The following is a 21,610-nucleotide window of genomic DNA, read 5'->3' on the forward strand; positions in this document are numbered from 1 at the left end:
CTAGTGTGGCCTAGTGCTGTCTAAGAAATTTGTAACCTTATTCTGGTTTGATGCTCCAGCTGAATCTCTGTTTGACATCCTTCCAGCTCCAGGTTCAGAAACCACTGCAGTTTCAACACTTGGATGAGCACAGCTTTGCGTTCCCCTCCAAAATCTCACTATACATGTCCAAGGTTGCCTAAGTGGTGTTTTTCCTGCCCTAGCAAATATCTAGAAGGGACCTTCAGGGTTATTTGAGTGCACCTTTGCAAGCTGAGAAGATATCTTTTATTGGGGCTACCTTTGCTGCAGACAGCATGCAAGCATCACACAAAAAAACTTTTAAAAAAACAAAGAGCAAAGGAAAAGTAAACCATTTTTTGGAAAAATTTGAAAGCAAAATATATATTTTATGACTGAAACCCATGATCAGCCTTCTGGCAAAGATCAGATATTTAAGCTGCCTAAAGGCCATTTCTCGTTAAAACTGCTTGACATTTCTTTTACTCTAAACATGCAGGGGAAAGCAGTTATTGATATCTGTGCTGCTAGAAGAAAAATTGCAGCTATTTCCAGGAAATGCACAGTTTTACGTCTTTTTATGGTGCCCTGCTAGCAGAGAATTGGAATGTGATATGCAATTCATATTCTAAGCACAAAAGTGATTTGTTTGAAATTAAATTATGATTACCTGCATGACTCATATCATCTCTGCAGGGAAATATTAATTGCACAGACATGGGTTCCATCAGAAGAGAAAGGAATATTTTGACAATGCACGTTTTATTTCAGCAGCAGCATACCAGCATCCCTCCCCCCCCCACATACTTCCCCCCCCAATAAAAGTTGGAAGAAAAAAAATCAGAAAAAGATCATGTCAGCACAATATTTCTGGTGATATACAATGCAATCTTGTGTTTCATAGCATTTTCAACACAGGAAATTGGTGTATTAAAAACAATCCAATTCACATTTCTTTCGCTTGAATCAGGACTTGTGGTTCCTTTGAATGGAAACAAGCTGTTTTTACACTGGCTTAAGATGTCCATGCTTGTTAATTGCTGACTCAGACAACATTCAGTGATAATGTCAATGCCCCATGCTAAAGTTTAGCAGCTAAAGCATAATTTAGACCAACCTGATCTCAGAATTCGTTGTCTAGGCACATTTTGTTTAGATTATTTCCTAATCATTCAAGCTATATTATTTGTAACTTGCTAATTGATTGAAACCTTAGCCAACTTCCCAAGAGCTGCAACATCTCAGTAATGTACAAATTAGAAGACCTAAAGTATGAAAGTCTATTTATCATGTCAACCCAACCATTCATTGGAACCTTGTTAACAAAACTCTAGATATTTGAAAAGACCAGGGATAAAATCCTTATCCTGACTTATGGAAAAAGCACTTCCATACGTCTAAGGCATCTGATAACTTCATTTTGGGGGACGGTACCCAAGTTACATGATGGATGGGTTTATAGCAACATATGGTAGACATTATAATGAGTTTAGATTATTGTAGCCCAATGGACTATAGATAGCAAGTTTTCTAATGTACTCAGTCTCCACCACCACAATTCCAGTTAAAGTGAAATGCCATGGAAGCAGTATCTGTATCCAATGGTGTGTTGGGGTTTTTTTTTTTTGAAAGGAAAATCACTGCATATTATTTGGAATAACATACAGAAGTTTCGCAGGTGGCTTGGCCACCCTCCACTTCTAAGTTTTGTGTGGAAGAGGCATTCATGTGTCCTTCACAGGTCTTGAAGTACACTGGGGAAGTCCAGCCAGATGGGCGGGGTATAAATAATAAATTATTATTATTATTATTATTATTATTATTATTATTATTATTATTATTATTATTATTTAGAGGGTGATCAAATCACACATACTCTGTGAGTAGTGCCTACATGTGAAATAGTACATAACACTGTCAGTTTCTTAGTACAGAAAGTATAGATCAGATGTGTAGAGATATTCCATATTCTAATTACCGGTAGTTCAAGAGTTAATTCAATTAGCTCTGGCAGCTTCTCTGTGTGAAAGAAACAATCAGAAGGTTCATGATGTTTGGGTTATTCCTTCAGAGAAGCAGAGTACAGCTGCCTTAAACTGGTTCTCTTATCTCTTTCTGTCAAGGTCATGCTGACTATAGTAGTAAGGGCAGAAGGAGCCTGAGTTTCACTTTCTCTTTCTATCTTTGTTTCCTTTCTGGTGTGGTGTTCTGTACACCATGGGTGGGCAAACTAAGGCCCGGGAGCTGGATCCGGCCCAATCGCCTTCTAAATCCGGCCAGCGGACGGCCTGAGAATCAGTGTGTTTTTACATGAGTAGAATGTGTCCTTTTATTTAAAATGCATCTCTGGGTTATTTGTGGGGCATAGGAATTTGTTCATTCCCCCCCTCCACACAAAAAATAGTCCAGCCCCCCACAAGGTCTGAGGGACAGTGGACCGGCCCCCTGCTGAAAAAGTTTGCTGACCCCTGCTGTAGACAGTATGCTTAGTGTTGAGGTTTAGACTTATTATAAGTTCTTGTAAGTTTAAGTTAAGTCTGCGGCAACCGGATTTCTTATGGACAGTGCCAATCCTGAATGTGTTGGATTTGTGACCATTATGCTCATTTGCCTTCCTTAGCAGTCAAGCTCTGCTGGATGAAATACAATTGCCTTTGGTCTATTTTTTGGGAATCCTGCAGCGTGTTTACGTTGTTCAATAGCACGTCAAAGCGCAAGTAGATAAATAGGTACCGCTCTGGTGGGAAGTTAAACGACGTTTCCGTGCACTGCTCTGGTTTGCCAAAAGAGGCTTAGTCATGCTGGCCACATGACCCGGAAGCTGTACGCCGGCTCCCTCGGCCAATAAAGCGAGATGAGCGCCGCAACCCCAGAGTCGGCCACGACTGAACCTAATGGTCAGGGGCCCCTTTACCTTTACCTATACATTGGAGTTCTGCTCTGGATCACTATCGAATAGAATTTCATGATAAACAAAGCCTGATATCACCTTGTGTCGCATGGCCTGCAAGGAAGGCCATCGCTGACCCAGCCTATCAGGATGCTGTTCCACGATAAAAACTTGGCAGTCCCCCAGAAGCATGAACCATGTTTTGCATGGGGCCATACACAGCTTCTTCTAGCCCCCTAAGTAGGAGGTAAGGATTGTGACTCCTCATACTGTTTCTGCCACAATGATGTCAGAAGCAAAATGAAAAACAGCATAATACAAAACCATTCAAGGCAGCCAAGTATCTACAGCGGATGCTCAGGTTGCGAACGTGATCCGTGCGGGATGCACGTTTGCAACCTGCAGCGTTCGCAACCCGCGTCTGTGCACGCGCGGGTTGCGATTTGATGCTTCTGTGCATGTGCGCCGAAATCCAGAAGTAACCCGTTCCAATACTTCCAGGTTTTGGCGGTTTGCAACCCAAAAAAACGCAACCTGAAGCGGATGTAACGCGAGGTATGATTGTATTTGTGTGTGTGTGTGTGTGTGTGTGTGTGTGTGTGTGTGTGTGTGTGTATTTCTGGTGATGGTCAGAAATACACACACACACACACACACAAACAAACAAACAAACAAACAGGCAAACAACAGGCAAAACACTGACCCCCCCATACACACAACAAATAAAACAGATTTTTTTAAAAAAGGCACCCCCACAAGCAAATAGCAACAAAAACCCGCAAAACCCTCATTTTAAAAACTGGGAAAGGCAGGTCTTGGCAAAGGGGGTGTATGAGGGCACTGTCTTGGAGACCTAAAGTCTAGCCTGATCCAACCAAGAGAACTCAAGGCACATGTGGGCCAACTCAGTGGCTTCTACCAAGTTGTTCAAAAGCAGCCAAGTATCTAAGGATAAAGAAGAGTTCAGAATGCTCATCATTGTAGTACAGTACTAAAATGTAAATATCAGAAAAATGTAAATACACCACTACACATAGTTTTTTGTATCTTAACATTTGGCTGCACTGATGAGTATCTGCATTAAGAGTATGAAATTTTAAGTGCGTACATTTCAGCTGCACTTACCAAAGGACCCTGTCAAAACTTGTGAAAGTTTCCCGTAATATTATTTAGGAAAACAAGAATACCCCGTCCCATGCGCATATGCACACATATGAAATGCAGAGTTGTGTTTTCATACAGATCTTATATGTCTATACGGAAATAGATCTGCTCTATTCTTTACTCTCCAAGTCTTCACACAACCTACTGACATTGTTTTTATGTTAAAAAAAAAATCAAGTTGTGCTCTGATCAATTGATTTCTGAGCCTTCCCTCAATTTCCTCCATAAGCTTCATTCTATTTAACATTTCCATGTTGAGAACCCATAATAGTCGCAGTATTCGGATGGCAGCTTTTCACTGCAATCTCACATTGTTTTACAGAACTTTCCTTTCAAATTTACTTCAATTTCCTCCATAAGCTTCATTCTATTTAACATTTCCATGTTGAGAACCCATAATAGTCGCAGTATTCGGATGGCAGCTTTTCACTGCAATCTCACATTGTTTTACAGAACTTTCCTTTCAAATTTACTTACAGACATTTTGCCGTTGCGGTTGGCTTCCTCCCTTTCTGCCAATGCCTTCAGAAAGTCGTCTTTCAGCTCTTTTCCTGCACTTGCCAGAGCTCTGGTAAGGGAAAGACAGAACACAATGTTTGTTTCTGGCTCTTTCTATCTTCTTCTTCCTCATCTAAATAACATTTAAACAAGAGTGAATAATAATAATAATAAAAATTTAAAGAGCTCAGTCCAAGAGAAGATTCATCAGTACCTTGACAATGTTCCAAACCAACCTTACATATTTCAAAAAGGACTGCAGATTGTTTTTATAGAAAAGTCTGAATTAATAAACACAACTCCAACACACTGTGTGCGGCAAGGCTGAACAGAATAGCAGAGCCACTGCATCTAAAGCCATGATGCTTTAGTCAAACAGGGCAACAAATGGGGGCAGTATTTTTTTTTGCTGTGTCAACTCCAAGCAAATGCAGCAGAGAAGGCCGGATCAGGCCCATTACCAGCAGCTGGACTGGTTTGGAACCCAGCAGATCCTTGTGGGCTTCCCATAGGCAACTAAAAGGTAAAAGGACCCCTGACCATTAGGTCCAGTCGTGGCCGACTCTGGGGTTGCGCACTCATCTCGCTTTATTGGCCGAGGGAGCCGGTATTCAGCTTCCAGGTCATGTGGCCAGCATGACTAAGCCACTTCTGGCGAACCAGAGCAGCGCATGGAAACGCCGTTTACCTTCCTGCCGGAGAGGTACCTATTCATCTACTTGAACTTTTACGTGCTTTCGAAGTGCTAGGTTGGCAGGAGCAGGGACCAAGCAACGGGAGCTCACCCCGTCGGGGGGATTCGAACCGCCGACCTTCTGATCGGCAAGTCCTAGGCTCTGTGATTTAACCCACAGCGCCACCTGCGTCCCGCTCATAGGCATCTAGTTGGCCATTAAGAACAGAATGCTGAACTAGATAGGACTTCCGTCTTATGTCACCATGATACGCATCCACCAGTCAATGGCAGTTGTACATACTATGTGGCAACCAGCTGAAGCACCTTTGTGATTAGACTGCAGGGATCAAAACAATTTATGTAGTCCCCAAAATGAGGGGTGATCTTGGTGTGTTTCCTGATAAGGTAGTTCCTTATGAAGATGCCATATAATTAAACCAGATTCTCCTGTGCACTGTGCTGAATATAAATATCTAAAGCACAGCAGACCATATTATAATGCAGAAAAATAAACAGGGAACTCCAATAAACCGGTCTTCACAGCAGATAGAGAATGAGCTACATATTGCTTGCAATCAACTCAAATTTAAGTTCTGGCATGGACCACATTTTGTCGCCATGGACTGTTAGCATATTTCGTCCAAACATTACTGTCCTATTACAAATTGGGTCCACTTCCGGGTGGGGCCAGGTTACGGCTGGGCCACCTAGCCTCCTCCCCCCTCAACATGGGGGCGGGACGGCGCCCCGCGTCCTGCTGGGAGAGACCCTGGCCCCCTCATTTCGCCAGGCGGCCAATCAGGTCGCTCGGGAGCGTGGCCAGGGCCGATTTATGCCGCAGCACGACTCTGAGGCTTCCCTTTCAGCCTCGCGCCACAGATCTCCTGCCCTCCCACCCTTTTTCAAGTTGCGTCTTTGGCCTTGTGATGGTCTTCGGTTTGTCGCCGTTGAGGGGCCTGGTAGGACTTTTTCCACTTGGCAAATTGGCACCAGCCATTTGGGTTTCGCCTACCTCATCACAACTTTGTAAGGTTTGACGGTTAGGCATTGGAATAGCGTTGTGTGGGGGAGAGGAGGTGCGGCCATCACCTGCCCCTCCAAGATTAAGGTTATTCCGTTAAAGGAATTCGGGAGTGTGGATCTTGTCCAAAGCCCAGGGAGGGGCCAGGGCCATACCATGACCCTGACGGGAACTGAGGGGGTGCTTGAGTCGATCCGCATCACCGGGGCTCCCCCTACTGGTAGTGTACCCTTACCAGACTTCCTGCAAGGCGGGTAGGAGTCAGATATAGTCTGTTGAGAAGATAGCCCCCACGCTGCACTGTTAGCGCAGTGTGCAGGGACTCGCCAAGCGGGCGGCTCGGTTCGGGGGCTGCTCAGGGGCCAGTTAAATGGCCTCCCTAGGCCACTTCTGGCCCATCAGCCACAGGTTGGGGACCCCTGGCCTAACTTTTGCCCTTTAACATTAACCTAAAATTCTGTGTCCTTGTGTGGGGGCTTGGGGGCCTTGACAGGCAAATATATGTGTGCATGCACCCACATCTCATATCAATGCACACCAATGGTAATATACGACTGCCCTTCTTCATCAATTTTAACAAAAAGCTAACCCTCCAGAGAAATGGGTGCCCCCATGCCCACAAGGAACAGTTGGATATATTTGTGTTGGGAATAGTCAAGCTTTGTACAGTCTTCCTATGCCCTCTCTGTTTTCCCAAGGAAGGGAGAAGTGGCAACTAGAAAAGGGAAAACGGTTGGAAGGGATTCTTTAGCCCCTGCTATGCGTTTCTCCTGTTTGACTAAGTTTACTTAACACTCAGTGACCTGAAAAAGCTTGTAAAAATAAATACCAAAAAGAAGTTATTTCCTCAAAAAGGAAAAAAGAAAGAAAGGAAGCTAGAGTAATTTCTTTACAAAGGATTAGAGCTACACTTTACTTTACTGGCATGTAAACACTCAGTTATTCTATTGTTAACATATTCACGCAATTGCACCCTTTCGATGCAGTATAAGGGCAATGCAAAAAAAGGCAAGAGAAAAACTGAAAGCTGTGTTTAACGATTAACCAGCAAGTTATGCATGCTATTACAATGTCACACATACAATCTAACAAGTAAAGGTCTTCCCCTTCCCTTCCTGAAGCCCATTTCTTCAGTCCTTCCATTGCAGAATCTTCAATGTAATCTAATTTATTAGAAAAGGGAATGTTCCACAGGGACATCATTCTGCGCAAACCATATTGGAATGGGAATGAGAAGCTCAAGCTTTTTACGTTAGATGTTTTATTGTGCTGAAAGTTTTAATTTGTTGGAAACCGTCCGAAGTGGTTGTGTCCCTGACGGGCTGGGACAACCCAGTCAGATGGGCAGCGCGCATACACACACACACATATATATACCACACATACACACATACACACACACACACACACACACACACACACACACACATATCTGTAAACAAAGACAGCCTGTCTATTAAAAGATGGATTGAATTTTTCTGGATACAAAGATGGCAAAAAAACAAACACACCCGAAGCTAAGTGTTATTGGCAAACAGTTGACATCGCAGACTAATGATGACAATCCCCACCAGAGGCTTCAATAAGATGACAATGAAACTGAGGCCAAATCAGGGCAAGCCCTTGTTGAAACTTGCTGCCCTCGTTCTGCAGGAAAGCATTGGTGCAAGTCATTAATTAATGGAACACCATTACAAAGTGCACATAAAATGGTGCCACCCATTAAACCGAAACACTCATTGCTACCCAGCCAGAAGCAGACTTCTGCGTTATGAGTATGTTCTTTGCAGCACTATTCTGTGTCTGATACTACTTCGCTACATTGACTCTAAAACGCACGTCTGCAAAGCAGCTGCTTGGGTTGCTTCTGGTGGCCCTCAGTTGCAAAATAAGAATTTTGCAATTCCCATTATCCTCACCACCTCCTGTATCAACTGCCAAGTCTGAAAAGTCTCTCCCTCCCGCAAAGTCATGCTCCCTGTGAGACAAAGGTCCATACAGTGGAAAGGCCTCCCTTGGGAGGTTGTAGACTCTCCTTTCTTGGAGGTTTTTAAGCAGAGGTTGGATGGCCATCCGTCATGGATGCTTTAGCTGAGATTCCTGCATTGCAGGGGGTTGGACTAGATGACCCCTGGGTCCTTTCCAACTCTACAATTCTATGATTCCATGGCAATCAAAAGAGCCCCAGGCAAAAGCCAACTCTTAAGACCAGACCAGAATGCACCTAGGAAATCTGTGTAAAATACTGGATGGCCTAGATTTAAGGACATAAGAAGAAACTGCTGCATCAGGCCAATTAGTAGTCCAGTATTCCTATTCTTGACAAACCTAGGCAGCATCTTAAAAAGCCGAGACATCACCTTGCCAACAAAGGTCCGTATAGTTAAAGCTATGGTTTTCCCAGTAGTGATGTATGGAAGTGAGAGCTGGACCATAAAGAAGGCTGATCGCCGAAGAATTGATGCTTTTGAATTATGGTGGTGGAGGAGACTCTTGAGAGTCCCATGGACTGCAAGAAGATATTTTTAGCTGATTTTGCGTGCGCGCTCCCCATCGCCTGCACCCCTGGCGGGGGCCCACCTCACCAGCCCCTACCTACAGCCCTGTTCAGAAGCATTACTGTCTCTTGCTGTGGCTAGTTAAGATAACCTAGTCTTCCAAACACCTTATCCACTCCATTTTACAACTGTAGATGCGGTTTCCAAGCCCAGGAACATACTACTTCTAGGAACAAGGCTCTCGCGCTGCTTGCTCCACTCTTCTCCCTGCCCCCATTTGGCTTCAGAAGAACACAAAAGCTTTTGCGCCACTTTGTGACTTTTCGGTTGGTCGTAATAAAAGTATTACTTTATTATTACATTTGATTATTTTCTAATGAACAAAGCTACCTGCAGTATTTGGAATTAAACTGTGCCCACATGCTTGATTTTCTTGCCCTAAAATATAAATTAGACACTGGCTGATAATGGCTAATAATAATAATAATAATAATAATAATTTATTATTTGTATCCTGACCATCTGACTAGGTTGCCTTGCCCCAGCCATTCTGGGAGGCTTCTAACATCCTACATCTTCAGAGCCAATACCTTATTCAACAAAGGATGCACTTCTAATCATTTCAAGAATTCTTTCTTTGGCCTCCTCCATTGTTACGGCCTTTCCCAGTAGTGATGTATGGAAGTGAGAGCTGGACCATAAAGAAGGCAGATCGCCGAAGAATTGATGCTTTTGAATTATGGTGCTGGAGGAGACTCTTGAGAGTCCCATGGACTGCAAGAAGATCAAACCTCTCCATTCTTAAGGAAATCAGCCCTGAGTGCTCACTGGAAGGACAGATCCGGAAGCTGAGGCTCCAAGACTTTGGCCACCTCATGAGAAGAGAAGACTCCCTGGAAAAGACCCTGATGTTGGGAAAGATGGAGGACACAAGGAGAAGGGGACGACAGAGGACAAGATGGTTGGACAGTGTTCTCGAAGCTACCAGCATGAGTTTGACCAAACTGTGGGAGCTAGTGGAAGACAGGAGTGCCTGGCGTGCTCTGGTCCATGGGGTCACAAAGAGTCAGATACGACTAAACGACTAAACAACAACAATTGTTACGGCCAGATGAAATGACTGTGTGGGAACATTATTAATGAAAGCCATGCAGTTGGGTATATAGTACTATGGCTGCACAGATTCCACCAACCAGAAATACATCAACCTAATCTCATTTAAGAAATAGGTGTTCACTCAAGAGGGAAAATATGCTTGGTGAGTACATACCATATTTTTGTATCTAATCATCAAGAGTCATAAAAACAGTGAGTTTTTCCATACATTATCAATTGTTTTTATCTTTTTTTCCCATGAGAAGAAGGGATTCCCCAAAAAAAGATGGCCACAAGACTCCTGTTCTGGAGAACTGGCTTGCAGTTGATTATGGCGCAAAGGAAACTTGTGAGTCAGGGCAAAGCTTTGTGTGAGTTTCAAAATGCTGACACTGAAGATATATTAATGATTTCTTTCGTTTCAGTTATATATTCCTACAGGAGGAAGGTGGGATTTTGACATTTAAATAGAATATTCATAGAGTTGGAAGATACCCCAAGGATCATTTAGTCCAGGGGTCTGCAACCTGCGGCTCTGGAGCCGCATGTGGCTCTTTTACACCTTTGCCGCAGCTCCGGGGCGGATACTAGTGAGGGGAGGAGGCGCATTGTGCGCCCCGACACTCCCCACTGTGGCGGGCGCTGTACTGGCTGTGACGTCGCATGGGGACGTCGCATGGTCCCAACGTCACCTGCCCGCCCGCCCGCTACATTGTAAGGGGCATATACGCTGGTCACTGCATTGAAAGGGGGCATGTATGCTGGTCACTGTTTTGAAGGGGAGTGAAGAACACACACACACACAAAAAGGTAACTTATTAATTTAACGTTTATTTCTATGAGGAGGAGTAATTCTGAGGGGTCAAACAAACAAATAATAAAAAGTGACAAAAAAGTTATTTTTATAATGACGAGATTTGCGGCTCCCATTTGTTTTTTCTTCGGAAACGGGTCCAAGTGGCACTTTTTGTCTTAAAGGTTGCAGACCCCTGATTTAGTCCAACCCCCTCCAATGCAGGTATCTCAGCGGAAGCATCCAAGAGAGATGACTATCCAAAAACATCTAAGGAAGAAGAGCCCACAACCACCTGAGGGGGTCCATCCCACAGTCAAACAGCTCTTTCTGTCAGAAAGTTCTTCCTGATGCTTAGTCAGAAACTCCTTTATTGTAACTTGAATCTATTGGTTCAATTCCTGCCCTCCAGAGCAGGAGAAAACAAACTTGCTTCTTCTTCCATGTGATAGCCCTTGAGATATTTTAAGATGGCTATCATATCTCCTCTCAGTCTCCTCTTTTCTAGGCTAAACATACCCAGCTCCTTCAACTGTTCCTCATAAGGCTTGGTTCCAGACCCTTGATCATCTTGGTATACCTCCTCTGCACATGTTCCAGCTTGTCAATATCCTTCTTAAAATTGTGGTGCCCAGAACTGGACACAGTGTTCCAGGTGTGGTCTGACCAAGGCAGAATAGAGTGGCACTAATACTTCCCTTGTTCTGGTCACTATTCTTCTGTTGATACAGCCTAAATAACACATTGCAAATATTATCACCTAACATTAGGCACTCCATTTCAATACCTAATCAGTGTGATTAAAGAGGAGTCCCAACTGCAACACTTTGGGTCCCCACCCTACCCTGACAAGAAGCAGAAGGAAGGGGAGAAGTGGTGTGTGACCCATTAGCATCAAGTCGATGGATCAACAGTACAGGAAAAGAGGACATAAAGAATCAGTTATGCTACATAAGAAAATTTCAGCCATGGGCCACCAAACCTTATTTCAGAAACCACCTCTTAGCCAGTCTTCAGCTTCTCCACAGGTCTCCACAAGCATTTCCTCTCCCATTAAAGCTAACACTTCAGCACGAAAACTTATTTTTAAAAGAGCTAACCTAATACACTTTCAGCTTTCAAAGAAGCAATAATGAAACTGTCCTTACTCTCTAGGGGAAGTATATTCACTACTGATCTTCAAATGAGATCAGCAGGCCGCACGCTAAGATGCTCAGAACAGCCTTTTGTAAACCGTTGGAGGTCAGCAATTTGCCAGATGCAAAGCAAAAAATAAATAAAAATCTGCTAGAATTATCTACTGCTGGGACAAAGGACTTCCAAGGATTCACAGATGAGCTGGAGGAGGAATCGGAGTCCGGGAACTGGTTGTTCCAGCTGGACTGGTCCAGCTCAGTGGCATGGCCAAACGATGCTTTGTAGAAAGTGATGGGAGAACAGCTTGTGCTTTAAATATCTACAGTCTAAGAGGGCAATAAGCTCTTGTTGCAGGAGATGAAGGATGATGTGGAGCTTCTGGCTCATCCTCAGTGATGTGCACCAAGATATTCCTTAGTCAGCTAAAAAAGCCAATGCAATTCTGGGCTGCATCAATAGGAATATAGCATCTAGATCAAGGGAAGTAATAGTGCCACTGTATTCTGCTCTGGTCAGACCTCACCTGGAGTACTGTGTCCAGTTCTGGGCACCACAGTTCAAGAAGGACACTGACAAACTGGAACGTGTCCAGAGGAGGGCAACCAAAATGGTCAAAGGCCTGGAAACGATGCCTTATGAGGAACGGCTAAGGGAGCTGGGCATGTTTAGCCTGGAGAAGAGGAGGTTAAGGGGTGATATGATAGCCATGTTCAAATATATAAAAGGATGTCACATGGAGGAGGGAGAAAGGTTGTTTTCTGCTGCTCCAGAGAAGCGGACATGGAGCAATGGATCCAAACTACAAGAAAGAAGATTCCACCTAAACATTAGGAAGAACTTCCTGATAGTAAGAGCTGTTCGACAGTGGAATTTGCTGCCAAGGAGTGTGGTGGAGTCTCCTTCCTTGGAGGTCTTAAAGCAGAGGCTTGACAACCATATGTCTGGAGTGCTCTGATGGTGTTTCCTGCTTGGCAGGGGGTTGGACTCGATGGCCCTTGTGGTCTCTTCCAACTCTATGATTCTATGATTCTATGAATTTAGAAGTACATGAACGTCCACAAACTTCAAGGATTTCACTAATACAAAATTGATAAGGACAACAACTTTAGACCAAAAAAAAAGTATCACTGGACATGCCCACATCATGTGTATCACTGAGGAATTGTCAGCATTACACCTCCAACAGACAAAAGCTAATATCATCAAGGCAACTATCTGTAAACAAACGATAAACGCCCATAAAATGGCAAAAGCAGTTTCTTTCCAAAATAGGTTTTATCTTAAATAATTGCAATCACAGTAAATAAAGAGTCCACTTTTAATATACCAGTGGTTCAGTGCTCAGATGTCGCTCCGGTAATCAGACGTTTTGTCCCCAAAGGGCTTAGTCATCGAACTATCAAAATCAATTATAACAGAATTGCAATGAATTAACAAGTAGAGTAAGGAAAATTAAAAATTAAAATACACCGAGAATGCATGATTGAGACATACCTTTGTAGTAAATAATATACAAAAGACGACAGTATATAAACGACCTAAAGCAATACACTTCCAGCATCTATCTGAATTAGACAGTGCAGTGGTACCTCGCAAGACGAATGCCTCGCAAGACAAAAAACTCGCTAGACGAAAGGTTTTTCCGTTTTCGATTTGCCTCGCAAGACGAATCTCCCTATGGGCTTGCTTCGCAAGACGAAAACGTCTCGCGACTTTGTTTCCTTTGTCTAAAAACCGTTAAAACCAAGGGTGCTTAGCTTGAACAGCTGCAGTTGCGACTTGACTTCGAGGAGCAACTGTTAGCACGTGGTTTGGTAGCCTTTTCTCAGACTTTGCTCACTTTTGAAGCTTTTCCAAAACTTTTCCAGAACTTCTCTTTCATCCATTTGGTAAGTTAAACTTTTAAAACTTTTTTGGGGGTTTTGGATTTTGGGTTGGGGTGTTTGGGATTCAAGGACTTGGTGTTGTGGGGGGGGTTGCGATAATCTGGGAGCTTGTGGGCCTTTTTTTAGAATTTTTATGATTTTCTGTGACCATTGGGCAAGGGTGTTTTTTTTCAAAAAAAAATTTCTGAGTTTGAATTTCTGAGTGGTGGCTGGCTGGGGGAACAGTTGGGGAGGGATTTGCAGGAATCTGTGGGCTTGTGGGCCTTTTTTGGAATTTTTATGATTTTCTGTGACCATTGGGCAAGGGTGTTTTTTTCAAAAAAAAATTTCTGAGTTTGAATTTCTGAGTGGTGGCTGGCTGGGGGAACAGTTGGGGAGGTTTCTGCAGGAATCTGTGGGCTCGTGGGCCTTTTTTTGGAATTTTTATGATTTTCTGTGACCATTGGGCAAGGGTGTTTTTTTTAAAGTTTTTTTTCTGAGTTTGAATTTCTGAGTGCTGGCTGGCTGGGGGAACAGTTGGGGAGGGGTTTGCAGCAGTTGGGGAGGGGCTGGGGGAGCAGTTGGGGAGGGGTTTGCAATTTCTGTGTTGTGGGTGGGTGGGTGTCTGTGGGAGCAGTTGAGGTTTTTGAAGACATTGGTGATTTTTGAAGCTTTTCCAAAACTTATTTTGCAGCCATTTGAGGTTTCTGAAGACTTCGGTGATTGATTGTTGAAGCTTTTCCAGAACTTCTCTTTCATCCATTTGGTAAGTTAAACTTTTAAAACTTTTTGGGGGGTTTTTGGATTTTGGATTTTGGGTTGGGGTGCTTGGGATTCAAGGCCTTGGTTCTGGGTTTTAATTTCTGTGTGGTGGGTGGCTGGGTGCTTTTGAATTTTTTGGATTTGAAGCACATCACTGATTTTTTTTTCTTTTTCTGAGTTTACGAAGGTAAGAGCTGTGCTGCCATGGGACCCAAGAAGACTGCTGCTGCAGTGTCCGGCGAGAAGAAGGAGGAGAAGGTGACGCTGGAAATGAAGAAGGAGATCATCCGGAAGCACGACGGCGGAATGCGTGTGACGGACATCGCCAGGGAGTACGGGAGGAATCCATCAACCATCGGGACCATCCTGAAGATGAGGGAGAAGATCCTGGCGACTGATGCAGCCAAGGGAGTCACCAGGATCGTGAAGAACCGCCCAGCTGTTCTGGAGGAGGTCGAGAAGTTGCTGCTCATCTGGATAGAAGAGAAGCAGCGTGCAGGGGACACAGTGTCTGAGGCCGTCATTTGTGAGAAGGCCAAGGCCTTGCACGCTGACCTCATCCGGGAACAGCCAGGAACCTCAGCCGAGCCAGAAGTCTTCAAGGCTAGCAGAGGTTGGTTTGACCGGTCCAAGACAAGATCTGGCATCCACAGCGTGGTCAGGCATGGAGAGGCTGCCAGTTCTGATTTTCCTGCGGCTGAAGACTTTGCAGCGGAGTTCCTGGAGGTTGTGAAGACGGAGGGCTACGTTCCACAGCAGGTCTTCAACTGCGACGAGACCGGGCTGTTTTGGAAGAGGATGCCCAAAAGGACTTTCATCACTCAGGAGGAGTCCAAGTTGCCTGGCCACAAGCCCATGAAGGACCGTCTGACCCTGCTCTTCTGTGCCAACGCAAGCGGCGACCTGAAGATCAAGCCCCTGCTGGTGTACCACTCGGAGAACCCACGGGCCTTCAAGAGACACAAGATCGACAAGGAGCGGCTGAGTGTCATGTGGCGATCCAACAGCAAGGCTTGGGTCACACGTGTGCTGTTTGTGGACTGGGTCAATCTTGCTTTTGGCCCTGCTGTCAAGCAGTACCTGCTGGACAACGACCTGCCGCTGAAGGCTTTGCTTCTGATGGACAATGCTCCTGCCCATCCTAAAGGCCTTGAGGTGGACTTGTTGGAGGAGTTCAGCTTCATCAACATCATGTTCCTGCCGCCTAACACCACGCCACTGCTCCAGCCGATGGATCAGCAGGTCATCGCCAATTTCAAAAAACTCTACACCAAGGAGCTTTTCAGGCGATGCTTCGAGGTGACTGACTGCACCACCATCACCCTGCGGGAATTCTGGAAGGACCACTTCGACATCGTCACCTGCTTGAAGATGGTCAACACGGCCTGGAAAGGGATCAGCCAGAGAAATTTGAATTGCGCTTGGCGCAGCCTGTGGCCGGACTGTGTGGCACCAAGTGACTCTGATGCACCAGAGTCAACAGTGGTGCAGGACATTGTTGCCTTGGGGAGGACCATGGGCCTGGAGGTCACGGAGGAGGACGTCTGCAAGCTGGTGGAGGAGCACGACGACGAGCTGACCACCGTGGAGCTGGTCGAACTGCAGACAGAGGCTGCGCAGGAGCAGGCCTCACTGGAAGAGGAGGAAGCAACTGAGGAACGGCTGTCCTCCGAAAGACTGTGGGACATTTGCCGGAAGTGGAAGGAGGTGCAGACTTTTGCAGATCTACACCACCCTGAGAAGCATGTGGCACATGACGCTGGGAACTTTTATGATACGAGGGTCATGTCGCCTCTCAGGGAGCTGATGAAAAGGTGGATGAAGCAGCAGACTATGGACAGGTTCTTGAGCAAGAAGCAAAGAGTGGAAGAGGAGCCTTCTTCGAGTGGTCCCCCAGAGTCTTAGAAAATGTACTGTACACTTTGTTGATTTTTAAATGTTTTTCTGTCATGTTTATAAAGTTAATTTATTTTCCCTTCAGTTTTTGAACTGCTCTTTACAGTATGTGTGACTTTAAAGAGCAGTTAATAAACTGTTGTTGTACCAAATTTGGCTTTGTTTGGACTTTTTTTGACCATAGGAACGCATTAATTGATTTTCAATGCATTCCTATGGGATTTCGTGATTCGCAAGACGAAAAATTCGCTAGATGACAAAAATTGCGGAACGAATTAATTTCGTCTTGCGGGGCACCACTGTGCTTTCCTATAAAGACACTGTAGAGTACAGAATACGTGGAATTTCAATTTTTGCTGAGCCAATCTCCATTTTAAATCTAAATAAACATTCTGCATGGCTTCTAAAGCAATTTTCTAAAGCAATTTTCTGATTATTATTTTTTGGGGGGAGCATATTCTAACTCCATGTTCTATTCTTCTGGAAGCTCTTGAACTTCTACTTTACTTTCACTAATATATTGGTGAAAATAGCGGTAGTGGCGCCCGCCCTGTGGAACGCCCTCCCTTCAGATGTGAAGGAAATAAGCAGCTATCTTATTTTTAAAAGACATCTGAAAGCAGCCCTGTTTAGGGAAGTTTTTAATATCTAATGCTGTATCATTTTTAACACTTGATTGGAAGCCGCCCAGAGTGGCTGGGGAAATTCAGCCAGATGGGCGGGGTATAAATAAATGATGATGATGATGATGATGATGATGATGATGATGTCAACAACTCTGGCTTTCCTCCCTAAAAAAGAGCTCAACAACTTTGATCTGAACCCCCCAAAAAGGTCAACAACTCTTGACTTTCCTCCCTAAGAAAAGCTCAACAACTTTGACCTGAACCCCTACCAAAAAGTGGTAGATCACTGCCATTTTTTTATTCTGTGAGTAGATCGCAGTCTCTTGGGAGTTGGCCTAAAGCATTCAGAGATCCATCCAGGGCAAACCACCCTTGCGTTACAGAGGAATTTCATACAAGTGGAACATTGCACTTCTATTTATGAAGGAAGAAATATAAGCTTTCACTCTCCCTGCACATGGATTGGGTTAAGAGAGAGCTACTCTTTACAATGACTAATTGGATTAGGAAGTTACTTTTTAAAAGAAAGCTTAAACTCTTACCATTTCTGACATATTTGGCACACACTCAATTGAGAAATGTGCTATAAAACTCTTGATTGCTACTTACATAATCTAATGTACAGGAAATACCTTTGGAAGGGCCTTAATCCCACGTATTTTATTGTTTAATAAAATGAACAAGTAATTGCAAAAACTACACTCAGTATTTGATACGCGAAACTCTACAAAGCCAAGGCTCTCTCTCTTTTCAGAAAATATTTTGGTTGCTTATGCACTTTATTTGAACAGTTTCCATGGTTATCACAGCTTTGGCTGACAAGGAGAAACCTACACCTGACATAATATTGGCACTGATATTACAAACAGTTAACAGCAAGCTACCAGCAACGTGGTCCTGTCATTTATCCAACATTCACAACTTTTTTTAAAAGGTTCTTTTATCAGCTCTAGGCTAAGTTCATTAAAAGAAAAAGAAAAAACATCACTGCTGTCAAGGGTGGTTTTTTTAAATTTTTATTTTAAGGAAGTGTTTCAGCGTGCTTCCTAATGTGATTAGCAGAGCTAACATGAAGAGAGGACCTTGCCCTGAATTCTGGATTCACGATAAAACACACAACTCACAGCAATAAATTATCGGAAATGAGGCAAATTATCAGAAATCAGTTGACGAGGCATTGCACATCATTCATTTCTTGCAGGCATGTCCAACTCCTAAGGGATAGTGATCTACTCCCACTATAAAAAAAAACTGGCAGTGATCTACTCATTGGATTGACCAATATTGTTGGGGAGGAAGACCCAAAGCGGTTGAGCTTTCTGGGGGGAGAAAGACCCAAAGTTGTTGCTTATTTTTTTTTGGGGGGGGGGTTGATCAGGATCGACTGTTGGACATGCCTGATTTATTGAATTTGTTACCTTAAGATGCAATGATGGCTTCTAGCTATTAGGACTGGGCAATGTATTGATACATCACTCGGGAACAGTTTGAGGGCCATAGCGCAATGGCGCCTTCACCCAGTGCTATATTGCGGGTGGAACTTGCCTCCCACTAACAAAGCTGAGGCGATTTCACCCCAGCACTTCGTGGGGCCAATGCAGCTTGTTCCGCCCTCCGCTTTTCAACATCACGACGTACAACTGTATTCTGGTGTTAGCCTGGTGATAAGGTAAAGGTAAAGGACCCCTGACAGTTAACTCCAGTTGCAAACGACTCTGGGGTTTCTGCGCTCATCTTGCTTTGCAGGCCGAGGGAGTTGGCGTTTGTCTGCAGACAGTTTTTCTGGGGCATGTGGCCAGCATGACCAGAGCAGCGCACGGAAACACCGTTTACCTTCCTGCCGGAGCAGTACATATTTATCTACTTGCACTTTGATGTGCTTTTGAACTGCTAGGTTGGCAGGAGCTGGGTACGAGCAACGGGAGCTCGCCCCATCGCGGGGATTCGAACCGCCAACCTTCCAATCGGCAAGCCCTAGGCTCAGTGGTTTAACCCACAGTGCCACCCGCGTCCCTGGGCTGGTGATAGATAAATATAAACAAATATAAATCTCAGCTGTCATTGGAAGATGCTGCCTCAGCATTCATCAAGAGCCAGCGTGGTGTAGTAGTTAAGAGCAGTGGACTCGTAATCTGGTGAACCTGCTCCTCCACATGCAGCTGCTGGGTGACCTTGGGCTAGACACACTTCTCTGAAGTCTCTCAGCCTCACTCACCTCACAGAGTGTTTGTTGTGGGGGAGGAAGGGAAAGTAGAATGTTAGCCGCCTCCTTAGGGTAGTGATAAAGAGGGATATCAAATCCAAACTACTACTACTACTACTACTACTACTACTACTACTATTCTTCTTCTTCTTCTTCTTCTTCTTCTTCTTCTTCTTCTTCTTCTTCTTCTTCTTCATTTTAAGTAAAACTCAACTTCCAAACCAGTCAACATTCATAATACATGGAGTGAGTAGAAGTGCCATCTTCAGGTATCAAAATGTCTTAGGCCGGCCCAGGGTCACTTCAATAGCTATTAGGCAGGATTGCTGAGTGGGTATAATTTAGCAATACTTTTGAAAATGAAAACCAGATGGCTGAATTGTATTTGGTAAAGATTTAGTTGCTGTCCGTAATTTTTATTCGCAATAATTGCCTTTTGCCATCTTAAACAGTTACAGTGGTGCCCCGCAAGACGAAATTAATTCGTTCCGCAATTTTTGTCGTCTAGCGAATTTTTCGTCTTGCGAATCACGAAATCCCATAGGAATGCATTGAAAATCAATTAATGCGTTCCTATGGTCAAAAAAAGTCCAAACAAAGCCAAATTTGGTACAACAACAGTTTATTAACTGCTCTTTAAAGTCACACATACTGTAAAGAGCAGTTCAAAAATTGAAGGGAAAATAAATTAACATTATAAACAAAACATGTCTTTGTTTTTAGACAAAGGAAACAAAGCCGCGAGACGTTTTCGTCTTGCGAAGCAAGCCCATAGGGAAATTTCGTCTTGCGAGGCAAATCGAAAATGGAAAAACCTTTCGTCTAGCGAGTTTTTTGTCTTGCGAGGCATTCGTCTTGCGAGGTACCACTGTAATATTTATACTCGGGAGAAACATCACTTATTTCTGGGTAAGGTTAAAAAACAAGGAAGTGTTATGGAGACTGGAATGATTAATCTTGCCTCAAAAAAGCAGATGGAATTGGGGAAGAACTGGCTCAGTGATAACCAATATACTCTCATTTCCCTATTATACGCTGACATATAAGTTTAAAATGTGACACTTGTATTAAATGTATATGTAAATGTTTTAAGGTTTGCACTGTTAAGAACTGGAAATTGGAAGCACGCATAAAGGATAAATGAAGAAACAAGTGATTTGATTATCCTAATGTTTTGACCATATATAGATTGTGGTTTATATAGTGTTAGACACAAATCAGTGTGGACAAATCAGTAATGTCCATACACTGGATAACACCCCTATATCCCACATAATGTGATTTTGAAAGATAAAAATCCCACAAGGAAGCTATTGTGTCTATTATTGTTTAATGGGTTGATGTGGTACAGCAATAAAGCTTCCAGCACGTTTGCAAAGCTAAGCAGGGTCCGGTGTGGTTTCAAATTGGAAGGGTAACCGGGGGTTGAGATACTTGCATTGCAGGGGGTTGGAATAGATGAGCCTCAGGGTCCCTTCCAAATTCCAATTCTATGATTCTACTCTTCACACGATTAGAGAACAGAACACATAGCAATGGGTCAACTTCAGTATTTCTCCATTCATGTTTGAAGCCCTCTAAACTGTGGAAGTATGAGCTTTCCTAACACGAAACTTGCTTTTTCAAAGATGCATGTGGGAAAAGCTTGTGGTCTCAAGAGCCTTGGAATCTTGTTATAAATATATTTTCACAGGCAGCAATTGGAGAAATAACTACGCAAAATCTAAGAAGCACAGACATCAAAAGTATCAGGAGTGCATGAACCTTGGATCACACTGTGTAAAAGGCACTTTTAAAAATAAACACTTTTAGATCAAATCATAATATTAATCTATTTTAAGGAAAAATAAAGCATCTGTTATTAAGCACTTTTGCGATACAAGGCTTCAGTCCTAGTAACATAGCAGCCCCTGGAAAGCATCACATCAAAGTAGAGATACTTATCAAGACCTAAACAACACTTACGGAAGAGTAACAAATTAAAAGCTTAGCAAAAACTAATGGTAATAATAACCTCAAGAGATTTTCAACTTTTCGCTCCCCAAGTGAAAAGTTCCTAAGAAGCTATGCAAACAAGCAATCGGCTATTGCAACTCTTGCTCAAAAATCACAAAGATTTATTCAGAAAAATAGCAAAATCTAGTCATTTCTTACATAATTTCCACCTGAAATATTCATATTCAAGATCACAAGGGAGGTTGTAAGGAGAAATGAGAAAGAAATTCATTTCGACAAAAAGGGCTGACACAGCAAATGCTGGAGAACAACATCTGACTAGCAAAAATGGCAGTAGGAATCCTCCATGGGCATGCACACACAGAATTCTCCTGCAAAGGTGATTTTGCAGAGGCTAAGTTTGGCATGATTCATACTGACCCAGCATGCAAAACTTTCTGGGCTACTTAACAGATAGACTCAAGTACATTAAGGCCTGACAATAATTTCAGTGTGGTGTAGTGGTTAAGAGTGGTGGACTTGTAATCTGG

General features: G+C 43.6%; 1 protein-coding gene across 1 annotated transcript in view; it reads right to left on the reverse strand.

Annotated features, from left to right (window-relative positions):
* Positions 1 to 21,610, reverse strand: part of CFAP299 (cilia and flagella associated protein 299) — a 341,489-nt gene that overhangs the window by 222,396 nt on the left and 97,483 nt on the right. The window contains exon 3 of the mRNA XM_081207447.1: positions 4,532 to 4,622. Within this exon, the coding sequence (XP_081063573.1) occupies positions 4,532 to 4,622 (91 nt within the window). The remainder of the gene's footprint in view (positions 1 to 4,531; positions 4,623 to 21,610) is intronic.

The sequence above is a fragment of the Podarcis bocagei genome, assembly GCF_964188305.1.
Source record: "Podarcis bocagei genome assembly, chromosome: 9".
NCBI classification, from domain to species: Eukaryota; Metazoa; Chordata; class Lepidosauria; order Squamata; family Lacertidae; genus Podarcis; species Podarcis bocagei.